Source organism: Schistocerca piceifrons, chromosome 8 (genome assembly GCF_021461385.2).
Source record: "Schistocerca piceifrons isolate TAMUIC-IGC-003096 chromosome 8, iqSchPice1.1, whole genome shotgun sequence".
NCBI classification, from domain to species: domain Eukaryota; kingdom Metazoa; phylum Arthropoda; class Insecta; order Orthoptera; family Acrididae; genus Schistocerca; species Schistocerca piceifrons.
Genome location: NC_060145.1, coordinates 14,810,607 through 14,824,593, shown reverse-complemented (window position 1 = coordinate 14,824,593; position 13,987 = coordinate 14,810,607). Strand labels below are relative to the sequence as shown.

The following is a 13,987-nucleotide window of genomic DNA, read 5'->3' as shown; positions in this document are numbered from 1 at the left end:
TAGGTGTTACAGATAAATAAATGAATGAACTAGCACAGAAGGTTGAAATCAGATGGCAGTTTGAAAAGATAAGACTGACAAAAGGGGATAAATATGGGGGATTACTGGCCACAAGAGCTAATACATCAACAAAAAGTAATCAGTATTTGAGAATGTAAAATGGACAGATAAAAAATCCCCTGCCACCACATGGTTAGTAGATTTTCTATCTACCCATATTATAATCTCAAATGCAGACATTATTATAGCAAAGGTGTAAGAACAGGAAATAGAAAGTGTAAAATAATATATTCCATTTTATGTAGTGAAATATTTATTTGGTCACAATTTAAGTACACTGACTTTCTTCACAATAATTTTAGTTTGGCAAATAACATCCAGTTTTATCAATTCATTTTGCTCAACATCAGCAAATTATTGCTACTACAGTTGTCATTTGATACTTATCCATAAATAATAAAAATGTCTTTTTATCCTTAGTGTAGATTTAATCTTACCACTTAAAATAGTATTGAAAAATTAAAAAGTTGTTAAGTACAAATAGCCAAGTACATGCCAAAAATAGCTTCATGCACCTCCCAATAAAAACTTTGGAATGTTGACAACGCACAAAAATAGTACCTAGAACAATATGTTTATCTATTACTAAGATGTACAAAAATGAAAGCTGGAAGAGATTCATTCTACAACTGTTGGTAGCTGTAACTGTGATAAGGAAAATGACATACTGGAGTTATGAGAATATGCAGTAAATACTGAAGGTTACCAGTGTAGAACAGATCACTCAGAACTCCAAAACTATTCAACCATATTTGAGCATCCTTAACCAATAATGACTACGGACTTCAATGAGCTACTAAAGCATCATTACCACAAGCCTACTGGAAGAATATTGTACTATTTTTGTAAGAGAGAGTATTTTGTAAGCTTTACATCAAGCCCAATATGCTTGCTAACCACAGAGCTGAAAAAATCAGACTGATATTTTTTGGTTGTTGTGTCTTTTCTTTGTAATGACTCAGGAAAGGAAATTACAAAATTCATACGAACTATTGATCCCTTATCTCACATTCAATACATCTCATGACTGGCAATGTACTTTCTTCACTCACCAAAGAACTGTTTGAGAATCATCATTTATTATGTTACATTCAACAAAGATGAAATAAGTAGCTCCTCTTAAAGAAACTACATTCACTTGTGTGTTCCTGAAATGCAGGCTTGATCTGCCTATATTCTGCTATTTTACTCAGAACAACACACACAGGCTGATAACTAAGTCCACCTACTAGTAGGGATAGGGACAGCAGAATACTAAATTCTATAATGGCATCATCATAAAAAGTAAACTGTACTTATTTGAAAATTTCATCATTCCAAAAACAAAAGAGAAAAAACAAGTATGAAGTTAAAAAAGTAATATAGAAATTTTCTGCAACACTGAAAATTCAATTCTGATATGAGGCAGTCACAAAACACTACAAAATGAAACTAAAAACTATAATTTTCTTGGTTAGTATATGAACAACTCTTTTTAATGGGGAGAGCAGATATGTATCACATAATATGTAAGGAGAGGAATGCGATATTTCTTTCATATAACAAAGATATAATGCTTATGTCTTCTTCCAGCCTTCTCCTTAGAAGAGGATATAAAACTGAATCCTCAAAGATCATTTTGGTTTTCTATGACAATGTATTGCCTCTCTAGTAACATCAAAATTTTCACAACGGCTGTACGTCAGCATCTCCATAGAAACAAAAAAACTTAATAGAACTTTATCATGAACAATAAGTAACATTGGATAACACATAAGTATTAGGTATCACATCAAGATAACTTTACTTCTTAAACAGAAATAACTGAATCACATGAGAGATGAATGGGCTTAGATTCAATTGTACGAAATAACAGCCATTCTTCGTGTCATTCAAAATCTTTAAGTACCATAATTTTCAAACATAAGGATCCTCTACCAGTGAAACAATAATATGAACTTATTCATACAAGAACTTAAGCCTTGCTTTAAAAGCACAGGAACTTTGTGGGCATGTACAGAAATCTTTTAGAAACCACCCAGTTAAGTACCACATTTTTTACACACTCTGGTCACTTGTTACTTGGAATGTACGTCAATTTAAAGGGAATCTATCCTCCAAAATTAAAAACAGAAACATTATTCTGTGGAGCTATGTACTGCAAAACATACAGCTATGAGATTAGCTACCAACAAAGATGCTTGGCATCTATTTACAAAATAACTACTACACATTCACAAAGAGCTATATGGGATGCTGCTTTCAGCTCTAGTTTCTGAGAATTACACAAATCATGTACCTAGTGCAACAATGGATTTCAAACATATATTTTGAACTTAAATAGTCATAGATACAAACATAATGACAAAATATTTGCACTCAATGAATGAGCAACCTTATCCACGATTGGCATCCCACAGGGACGATTCAGCCAATCAATTTAGAATATGCCCATAAATGGCGATTTCAGAGGTCCACTATCACTACTACATCATCATCATCATCATCGTCATCACCACCATCACACTGGATGATAGGAGTTATCACATGGTATTCACAGCAACAATAAAAGCAATTTGCTGACAATTATACAGTCATTAATAGCCCTGAAAATTGGATTTTGATGTTCACATACAGACCAATATTGAAACATTAAAATCCAGTTATGAGATCTGAGAAGTAAGCACCCTATAATCACAGTACACAGATTGTGTGATAATAAGCCAATATAATTGACAAATTCAGTGACAACAAAGTTGGAGCAGAGCACGTGCAGCAGATTGTTGCTTGGTGTACAGCTCACAAGACTGCAACTACTGTACATAAAACAACATGCTAGGTCAGAATGCTGTCACAACCACTGACCAGGTTGCTCAGTTGCGACAATGACAACCATATAAGCACAGACAGTGGGTGGCCCAAATTATAGTAAATGAACTATGAAACTGATTCACTACACTGACATTTTTTGAAAAACATTAGAATATGATTCTTTGTTGCTATGTCTTTATCATTTTATGAAACTTTACTTTATTGCTGTATCTTTTTGCTGTCTGCTTTTCTGTTGTTTCTGCCTTTCATGGTTGCATTTTAGGGCCTCATTCTTAGCTTTCCACTTTCTTTCAAGGCCAATTCAGTATCTTGAGGCAACAACATATTTGTTTCAACAACTAAGGAGCTTCTTGCATGGTGCCAAGAACATTACTATGTTCTTAACAGGTCTCTTTCTGAGAGCCAAATGTCACATTAAACAAAGCTACAAAGTACATTTGGAAATTTTCAAGAAGTCTGAAGAATATATCAGCTCTTGTGAATCACATTATCAACCAACCATGTTAATGCAGTCACACACGCAGAATTCATTGTCGCAAAAGAATTAACGCATTTGCCACCTCAATGTGACTGGTAAAGGCACACCCAACATCACTGCAGCTCAGTCCAAGTGTATTCTGCATACAAGATTTTTCTACAATAGTAATATATTTGCTAAAGAAACTCTTAAGGCACCTAGATTTAAACTTATATATATATATCGCTATACATAAATAATAATTATGATGTGTTGGTGAAAACTGACATACTTTTCTGCAGGTGGGGAAAACTACTGCCAGAAAATGAAGGCATGAACTGTTACATACACTAAACAAAAATATAATTCTGTCCATGTTCTTGGTGAAACTGTAAAAGAAAATTACAGTCCACAAAATTAAAGAAAAAAATAAAAATAAATATGTTTACAGGCAATGTGAAATAATTACACTAATACTAAAAAAAAGGCACAAAACAGCCACATTGCTTTTGGGAAGACCTGACAATTTTTATATTTAAATCAAATAGGTAACCAGTGCCATAATCTCATACACAACAGAATTGAAATAGAAAGCTACTCCTGAAACATGTTGTTTGATAAGAAGTGACAATTTTTTTATATGAATGACATAGAAAAATTGTCTGTTAGAACTCTTAAGACTACAGTGTCAATATACAAATATAAAATTAAACATGAACAAGTGTAAAACGTTCTGAAATGTTCGAGCATTAAAAAGTATGAGCCATGACTGAACAATTTATTTTTAAAAACATTCTAATTACTCTGCACTGAGGATTACAACAGTGTACATAGCTTTTCAAAACTAGATAAGATCTGTGTCTACTAATTCTTAATGTTGCATACACATTTACTTATTAGTGTGCAACTTCAAACAACATGGCTTATCCAAGCAAACATTTAAAATTTCAGAAAAATGTTTTATTAACATTACCTGTTACATTGACAATCTATACACAGATTGTCAAAATGCCCCTAACTATTATGATAGTAAATTTGGTAAAAATGAGACACAGATCTAAAAAATATGTCCCATCCAGCAATTTTTGGTCACTGTCATGCACAGACATAGCACCAGTAAAACCATGTATTATTTTGTTACCTATGTCTAAACAAACTCTGTACTACATTTCACAACTGCAAGCAGAACTCTTCTCCGAAACTATTCCTCCTCGGTGACACCAGTATCAAAACCACAGTCTCAAAATACATTATAAAAGAGAATTTTAAATGCCACAAGTAACAAGGCAGCTTCTTGCAAGAGCACTTCTGGTTCTGCAGTATCAAGTACAGATAACAGAAAATTTAATTCTGTTGTTGCCTATATTTAGCCCTGTAATATGCACAGTAGTAAAAAGCTATTTTACATTGATTCTCAGATTCTTAGGCTTGTAATGTATTTCAAACTGACCAGAACTTTTGTGCTGTAAGTGTGGTGTGTCCAAGCTAATTAACATAATTTAAAAAAATATATTTATACCATATATAAAATATTTTCACACTCATCAAGGGTCCTAACCTGTAAAAATATTTACCTTCCTAAACCATTTTTCTTGATTTACATGTTCACTCGTCCAGGAAGGAAATAATTTGTCGAAATACATAAAGAAAGTGATCAGTATGTGCAATTGACTGTAAAAATTCAGCAATGATGTTCCTGTTACGCACACACACACACACACACACACACACACACACACACACGACAGACAGAAAATACGTAAGTGCCATCATACAGTAGGTAGAATATCCTTGTGAACATTATAGTCTGACTGGAGCAACAAAACCAATGGAATGATTTACGCAGTTACTCTACAAGCACAGCAGAGCATATTAACAGGTCTTTTACAAATTTAGCATGTGATTAGGAACAAGAGACCAGCTCACCGACCACAAGCTCCAGTACTACTTCCGTGTGCATCACAGGACTAAACAGAGAAGCTCCAGCACTTAAAACATAGTCAATTAGCACTAAAAATGACTAGGGCTAGCTAGCCTTATTGTTGTAGCACGTACGCCCCGCCAGTTCAAGCAGGTAGCGGTCTGGATGGTCCACCCATTCGGCGGCACTCAGTTTCACAACACGTTGCTTTTCTGCCTGTTTGACCTGCCACTTCTTAATTTCCAACTGAGACTCCCTGCAAGAAAACAAAGTTAATTACAGAGATTGCAGCATATGATGAATTGCTATGTACAATTAACTAAAGAATACTGATCTGTATAAATTCTCATTCTAAATAAGAGTGTGAATTTTATAAATAATTAAGCTGTAGAGTAAATGTGAAACATTTATTTTACAGGCTAAGATAGGCTGTATATATATCTCTCTCTCTCTCTCTCTCTCTCTCTCTCTCTCTCTCTCTCACACACACACACACACACACACACACACACATACATCCATGACATCCACAGCCTTCAGTTTCTCAATTGCCTATCTGTCCAATTTTCTTCCTGAAGCCCCTTGAGTCCACTGAATCCATCTTCAAGGTGGTCTTTCACATTTTCTTCACTCAGTTTGTGTCCATTCACAGAATATTTCTGGTCACCAGATACCATCCGTTCATTACAGGTGGCCATCCAAGTCAAGAACAGAATTCTTTTCTTCTGTAACTTCCAGTGTTCTCCCATTTGTGGTGTGTTTCAGTCTGGAGATGCAACATTATCTTCACCAAAAATCTACTGCAAGGAACATCAATATTTTTTTTTTTTCTTTTTTGTTATGTACCATATTTCAGCACAACACACGGTGATGCTCTATGTGACTGACTTGTACAGCAAGAGCATTTTCTCTTATTTTGTCACTCCATAGCAAGGAGTTAAGTTTGCCAATTACTTGTTTTCCTTGCCCAATTTTACTAGTGACATCTTGTGTGCTGCTTCAATTGGTTGCAAAAATGATGCCCAAGTATTTAAATGCAAAGACATTTTTAATTTTACAGGATCCTACATTAAAGTGCTCTCATTCATCTTCACCCAGTACAATGTATCCGATCTTTTTTGTGTTCACTGTCAGGCTCCATTTTGAGTATCCTTCATCCAGTTCCTTTTACATGTAACTGGAGTCATCTGTCTCCTCCTATCACGACCTGGCCGTTGGCGAAGAGTACAGTACACAACATTTCTTGTCCTACAGGGACTCCCATGCCATGACACTTCATTAAAAAAAGTCTACTTTAAGTATACTTAAAGAAGGCAGTTCTCATGAGCACCCTTGTCTTAACAGCAATTTATGGAGAATTCTTGGGAAATTTTGTCACCTACTCCAACAATTATGTTCAACCCTAATTTTTAAGTTAAGCCTTATTTTCTTAATTTCTCATTACTGATACCCAAATTCTACATTGCTACACATAACTTACTTGTATCACATGCCTCCTGCAGATCGACGAATGTTTAATCAATCATCATCCCCCATTCTGAACTCTTATGAATGAAGTGTTTAAAAGATTAAATATGCCATTTGTACATGAACGTCCCACTCTAAATGTATTTTGCTCCTACGACGCCATTATATGTGCTTCTGTTTTATGCTTTATTTCTTTACTATACAATCAGGCTGTTGTACAAGGGTGTGCTGCAAAGTAATGCCCCCGGGTTTTTTATGTGAAAACTTTAAAAAACATTATTAACATCCTACATCTTTACTTTCAGTCAACATGTTTATTTCTCAACATAGTCATCCTGGCGATGGACACATTTCTCCCAATGAGAGACCAGTTTGTTGATACCACCGCTGTAGAATTTTTGGCTTTGCTGATGGCGCCACAACCTCATTTCCACTTGCGCAGCTTCAATGCTATCAAAGTGAAGTCCTTGAAGGGATTCTTTAAGTTCTGGAAACAGATGAAAAGTGTATGGGGGCCGTACAAGGGCAATGGATGACAGTGAATCCAAGGCATCTGATTCTTGCAGATGATACGGTGCCCATGTGTGGTCTAGCATTGTCATAATGAAGGAGAGTGTGCTCCACATGTGGACAAACTCTTTGAATTCGAAATTTGATTACAGTACACTGTTTCTCACGCACTGACATATAAATTACATGCTACAATTTGGAGACCTATCGACAGGCATGAAAAATATGAAAAATAATAATGTAGCACATTAATAACATTTGTTTTATTTAAAAACATTTAAATTTAAAAGAATTTTCACATAAAACATTTAGAGGCATTAGTTTTCAACAAACCCTTGTACAAATAGAACTAATTCCTCTATCATTTGAACAATCGCACTGGCTTCCTGTTTTAAATATGGATGAAACAACAGGGTGTATACGTGGACAAGGAAAAAAAATTCCCAGATTTCTCCCGCATTTCCCGGTTAAAAATATACTTTCTCCCGTGTCAAGTGACAGTATACTTTTCCTCGGAACTGTAAAACTTATCAATTTATAGAGATTGCAACGCGCTTTTGTAAGCCAGTCGTAGTTCAAGTCACGTGATCTCGCCAGCCGATACAGCGGATATTCAAAGAAAAGGACACGTCATGTCGTCAGCCAATAGCATTATCATTGTTAAGTAGCGCGTACACACAAATAGGAAAAGTTAATGGTTTAAATTAATATACATAGTGTTGCTACAAGAAAAGCAAAGCTTTCACATACAATATTGATATCAACGATTAATAAGCTGCAAGAGAAGCTCAACTTTCACGTATAACGTTGATCTTCTTTGTACGTGTTACACTTTTAAGATACATCACACAAATGTGCCAGTAAAATTTTTAATAACGACATAAATGTATGATCTTCTGGGCTCGGAATTTTTCTAAATGGTCATCCTCAAAGAGTTGATTTTTAAATGAGAGTCAAACGCTCTGTGATTAAAGAAATTCATCGCACATAGTTCATCTTGGGGAAAAGGAAGTTGACTTTGAAAGTAACGCTTTTCTCCATCATTCGCAATATTTTCCAGCGACCTGTTAGAAAGAGGTTCGTTTCAGCAGTTGCCAGAGAGCGCCAATTACAGGCGTCACACCGATTGTGCAGCTACGATGACGCAAGAAGCCCGTATGTTTGTATGTGTAAAACATTAAAAACTTACGTTGCGTCATAAAAGAAAAAGACATCAGAGAGTATTCCAAGAGCATTGGAATTTTGTGAACCATAATAACATGCATAATTCGGTTTAAAGTGTACATTCGTACGTCCAGATTCGGTTGTAAATTTTCTTGGCATACCAGTACTGTATTATTTCATTTTTGGTTCTTTATTATGGCATAATGCCATACTTGCAAGAAGACGAAAACATGCTCTTTTGAAATGCAGAGAACAGTTGAAACTAGCCAATAGTGTGGAATTAAGCATTTCGTTACAAATAAATTGACTGCCTCAGTGGGAAAGATTAATAAAATCCAATTTTCTTTAGCAAACAAACAAAAACAACAAAATTGTTCTGCAAGGCGATTAATGCTTGACTGAAATTGCTGCCCGGGGCAGATACCCCAGTTCGGTCCTAGTGAATATGGCAGCTTGCGCGCGACAGTAAAATTTTTCCAAATAGCATCTTGCTGCTATTGATATATAGCTAACAGACACACTTTAGTAGCCAGAAGTGGGAGAAGGTACTACACACACGTGACGCAACTGCGCACGCGCATGGGCCCGCACGCAACTGCTCACACAAATCTAATGTAAACAGTTGCGACGTCACGCTCATCGGAGACAATTTATTGTTATGATGCATTGCATAGTCTTCCTAAAGCCTCTGACACATTTTGCTGCTGGCAGATGCTTGTATGAGCACTGTGTTTTCTTGTTGTACATAACACATTTCCTTTGCAACTTAAGTTTTATTTTAGTTTTTTTTCTCTCGTTCGTGGTTTATTGCTGCAGTATTATTCTGCAGTAGTGGGATACAGTAATATCCTTTGTTTGAATATTATTATTACCAGTCAAAATGACAAAAATTTAACTGAAAACTAAAACAAAAAATTCCTGGAATTCTAAAAAAATTCCTGGAATTCTAAAAAAATTCCCGGGTATTTCCCAGTTTTCTTCCGGATGAAAAAAATTCCCGGGTTTTTCCCGGATCTCCCAGGTCATATACACCCCGAATAATTGATTTTTATCATTCATTTGCCAGTTCCTCACCATTTATACATCTATTGAATATTTCTGCCAGCATATCTAAAATTCCTGAGGGGGCTGCTAAGGAGGAGTCACAGAGTTAAATTTCCCAAGTATGTAGCTTTCACATTCTTAATACCTTTATCAAGAGAATATCTTCAAAATCTTCAGATTGAGCTTGGAAATATCTAACATATTGTTAGACAAACATAAATGTCGGAATTTTGTAATTGTAATATTCATGAGAAAAAATCTATTAAGTAATGGAGGGAATACACAGAATAACATAAAGAAAGGCAACCATTTATAGAACAGAGGGCAGAAATGAACAAGACAATGGCAATTACAGATTCTGGAAAATTTCATTGCATCTCTGACTTGTAGTGTAAGTCAGCTTGTAGCACACAGTATAAATACAAATCACGCTTACTAGTTAAATTAAGTTGAAGAGCAACTATGTTCTTTTCCATCCCGTGTACACTGCCACTTTCAATCTGTGGCAGTGACATTTGCAGACAGAAAACAGCACAAATTGTTTTAAAGTTGTTCCACAAAATTCGGGCAAACTGAGGATGTCTGCAACTTCCTAACACTATATTTCGGCGAATAATCTTCTGGCAATCTTCAGCTGAACACTGATAAAAATGCATTGAGCTCATGTATTTTAATACCCCATCAGGACATTCGTGTTGTGTCCCGTGGGCATTGTGCATGCGATGCTTGAGCGCGGGTGCTCCTGTAGCAAGATGGTGTGCTGTGTCATACACCATCAACAATGAAAGCTCACCTCATTTATATCAAATCAATTTACTTCATCCAGTAAAATCACAGAATGACACTGGCTACACATAACACAAATTCTTTGTATGCCAGGATTCCATGTGGAAGCTGCCACCTTGATTAGTAAGGGACACTTGACAGTCTTATTTCCGCTGGTCCCTTGATTATGGAGCTCCAAGAGTTTGGCGAAGGGGCACAATTTTTGTTTCACTGCATTTCATAAAATTACCAGTGGAAATACACTATTTGGCGATAGAGTTATTGATTTGCAGAAAGCGATATGCTGCTGCTGATGTACAATGTAGACCTGCACAGTGTGCGTCTTTTGCCCTACATAAAATTTGCCTCATTTGCACGGAATCCTGTAAACACTTGCCTTTGCAACAAGTCGTCTTTAACTGATCCCAATTGTGCAGAGATTTTGGAAGGAGTATTGAAGATTACTTTAATTTCATGTCTTCTTAATATGCTGCATATTTTTGCTGAAACATTTCCAATACATGGTAGATAAGCAGTTGTTTTGAAGGTCTCAGCCTCTCGCTTGTTCTGACATTTGTACATTTGTAGTTCTCTCTACCAAGGTAAATATCTGTTGTTCAGGAACACAGTCTGCAGATGTTCCAGTTTTGTCTGAACAATGGATATTTGTCTCGGCAAGTACAGTGAGCACCACAGACATACAAAAGACAGTACTAGAATAGGATCAGGTCTTCTAAATACTGCTTATCTACCACATATTGGAAATTTTTTGGTGAAAATGGGAAGAATGCTAAGAAGACAAAGTTAAAGCAATCTGTCCTCCTCTTTCCAAAATCTTGGCACTTCTGGGATCTGTTAAATATGACTTGCGCACAGCAAGTTGCGCACGGAAGGTGTTTCACAATTCCACGTAAATGTGGCAAATCTTATACAGAGCACATGACAAGCACTGTACAGAACATCAGTGGCGTATTTGCTTCCCCAAGCGCATAAGACCACTATTGCTGAACACTGTATTCTACTGTCCATTTCATAAAATACAATGAATCAAAAATTGTGGTTCACTTTTGTAGCTACATCGTCAATGAATTAGAGGAAATAGGACCGAGTTTCTTACAAATCAAGACGGCAGCTTCAGTTAAATTCCGAATGGAATCCTGTCACACAAAAACTTCATGCTCTGCGTACCTGGTGGTGGTCAAACACACATACTTGCAGCAGACGCACATGCGCTCAAGTGGTCCATGCGCAATGTCAACTGGATGCCCAATGCAAACGCTGGCAGGGTGTTAACATCTCAGGAGGCGCTCTGAGTCAAGGAGAAAAACAAGGAACCATTCAGTTTTGCACAGCATGTGTAAATGTTGTGAACTGCCCACAACTAGGGGGAAAAAGACTACAGCTAAATAGCTCATATCCATAAATTTTTCATTTTTTTTATATTTTACTTTTACATGTAGATCCAACTTCAATGACTCAGTCTGCTGTATAAAACTTTCTCAATATTTCCTTTTTTATGTTATCTCACGTATATGGTAGCTTCGGTTCTGAAGCAGCAGTTTTATTTGTTATTTATTGCAATGTTTGTATCATCTGCAAACAAAACTAACATCTTGTGCTGTTACTGATGGAAGGACATAACATACACGAGAAAATAAGGACTTCAAGATCAAACCTTGTGGAACACCATGTATAACAAGTTCCCAATCAAGTGAGGATTGATAGCTTGATAAGGAACTCATCCTACTGACACTCTTAATTTTCTGTTAGTAGTTGATGACGATGATGATGTTTGGTTTGTGGGGCTCTTACTCCGCGGTTGTCAGTGCCCGTAAAAATTCCCAACCTTTGGTCAGTCCAGTCTCGCCACTTTCATGAATGATGATGAAATGATGAGGACAACACTAACACCCAGTCATCTTGAGGCAGGTGAAAATCCCTGACCCCGCCAGGAATCAAACCCAGGACCCCGTGCTCGGGAAGCGAGAATGCGACCGCGAGCTGCAGACTTCTTTTAGTGGTACTACACTGACACTACACTCTACCATCTGGTGAGCAAGATGTGTGAAACAGGTGAAATACCCTCAGACTTCAAGAAGAATAAAATAATTCCAATCCCAAAGAAAGCAGGTGTTGACAGAGGTGAAAATTACCGAACTATCAGTTTAATAAGTCACAGCTGCAAAATACTAACGCGAATTCTTTACAGACGAATGGAAAAACTGGTAGAAACGGACCTCGGGGAGGATCAGTTTGGATTCCGTAGAAACACTGGAACACGTGAGGCAATACTGACCTTACGACTTATCTTAGAAGAAAAATTAAGGAAAGGCAAACCTACGTTTCTAGCATTTGTAGACTTAGAGAAAGCTTTTGACAATGTTGACTGGAATACTCTCTTTCAAATTCTTAAGGTGGCAGGGGTAAAATACAGGGAGCGAAAGACTATTTACAATTTGTACAGAAACCAGATGGCAGTTATAAGAGTCGAGGGGCATGAAAGGGAAGCAGTGATTGGGAAAGGAGTGAGACAGGGTTGTAGCCTCTCCCCGATGTTATTCAATCTGTATATTGAGCAAGCAGTGAAGAAAACAAAAGAAAAATTCAGAGTAGGTATTAAAATCCATGGAGAAGAAATAAAAACTTTGAGGTTCACCGATGACATTGTAATTCTGTCAGAGACAGCAAAGGACTTGGAAGAGCAGTTGAACGGAATGGACAGTGTCTTGAAAGGAGGATATAACATGAACATCAACAAAAGCAAAACGAGGATAATGGAATGTAGTCGAATTAAGTCGGGTGATGCTGAGGGAATTAGATTAGGAAATGAGACACTTAAAGCAGTAAAGGAGTTTTGCTATTTGGGGAGCAAAATAACTAATAATGGTAGAAGTAGAGAGGATATAAAATGTAGACTGGCAATGGCAAGCAAAGCGTTCCTGAAGAAGAGGAATTTGTTAACGTCGAGTATAGATTTAAGTGTCTGGAAGTCGTTTCTGAAAGTATTTGTATGGAGTGTAGCCATGTATGGAAGTGAAACATGGACAATAAATAGTTTGGACAAGAAGAGAACAGAAGCTTTCGAAATGTGGTGCTACAGAAGAATGCTGAAGATAAGGTGGGTAGATCACGTAACTAATGAGGAGGTATTGAATAGGATTGGGGAGAAGAGGAGCTTATGGCACAACTTGACTAGAAGAAGAGATCGGTTGGTAGTACATGTTTTGAGGCATCAAGGGATCACCAATTTAGTATTGGAGGGCAGCGTGGAGGGTAAAAATCGTAGAGGGAGACCAAGAGATGAATACACTAAGCAGATTCAGAAGGATGTAGGTTGCAGTAGGTACTGGGAGATGAAGAAGCTTGCACAGGATAGAGTAGCATGGAGAGCTGCATCAAACCAGTCTCAGGACTGAAGACCACAACAACAACAACACACTGACCACTTCACAGAATTCTCAGGGACATCAAAATGTTGTAACTCACATGAAATGGTGGTTGTTACATGGTCAAAAACCCCTGGCAGCTTATACACTATACATGTATGTTCAATAAATTGTCTAGCATAAAAAAGTGAACCAGGCAGAAGACATGGTCAGATGTCAATATAACTTTGTAACATACAAATCATCAACGGGCTTGTAAATGATTAGAGTTGCAATTCTACATGACTGATAGAACAATCATCAGAGTGCATTAATGTTGTTCATGTTCAGTGTTGTTACCAGGCACTGTAGGGTATATAAGGGCTGCGAACAGCATCAGATATCGAGTGATCGTTACGAAGT

At 36.8% G+C, this 13,987-nt stretch overlaps 1 protein-coding gene across 1 annotated transcript in view; it reads right to left on the bottom strand.

Moving 5' to 3' along the window:
* Positions 1–295: 295 nt before the first annotated feature.
* The window catches only part of LOC124711171 (restriction of telomere capping protein 5), a 69,569-nt gene continuing 55,877 nt past the window's right edge, over positions 296–13,987 (bottom strand). The window contains exon 10 of the mRNA XM_047241095.1: positions 296–5,505. Coding sequence (XP_047097051.1) covers positions 5,355–5,505 — 151 coding nt within the window. The 3' untranslated portion in view covers positions 296–5,354. The remainder of the gene's footprint in view (positions 5,506–13,987) is intronic.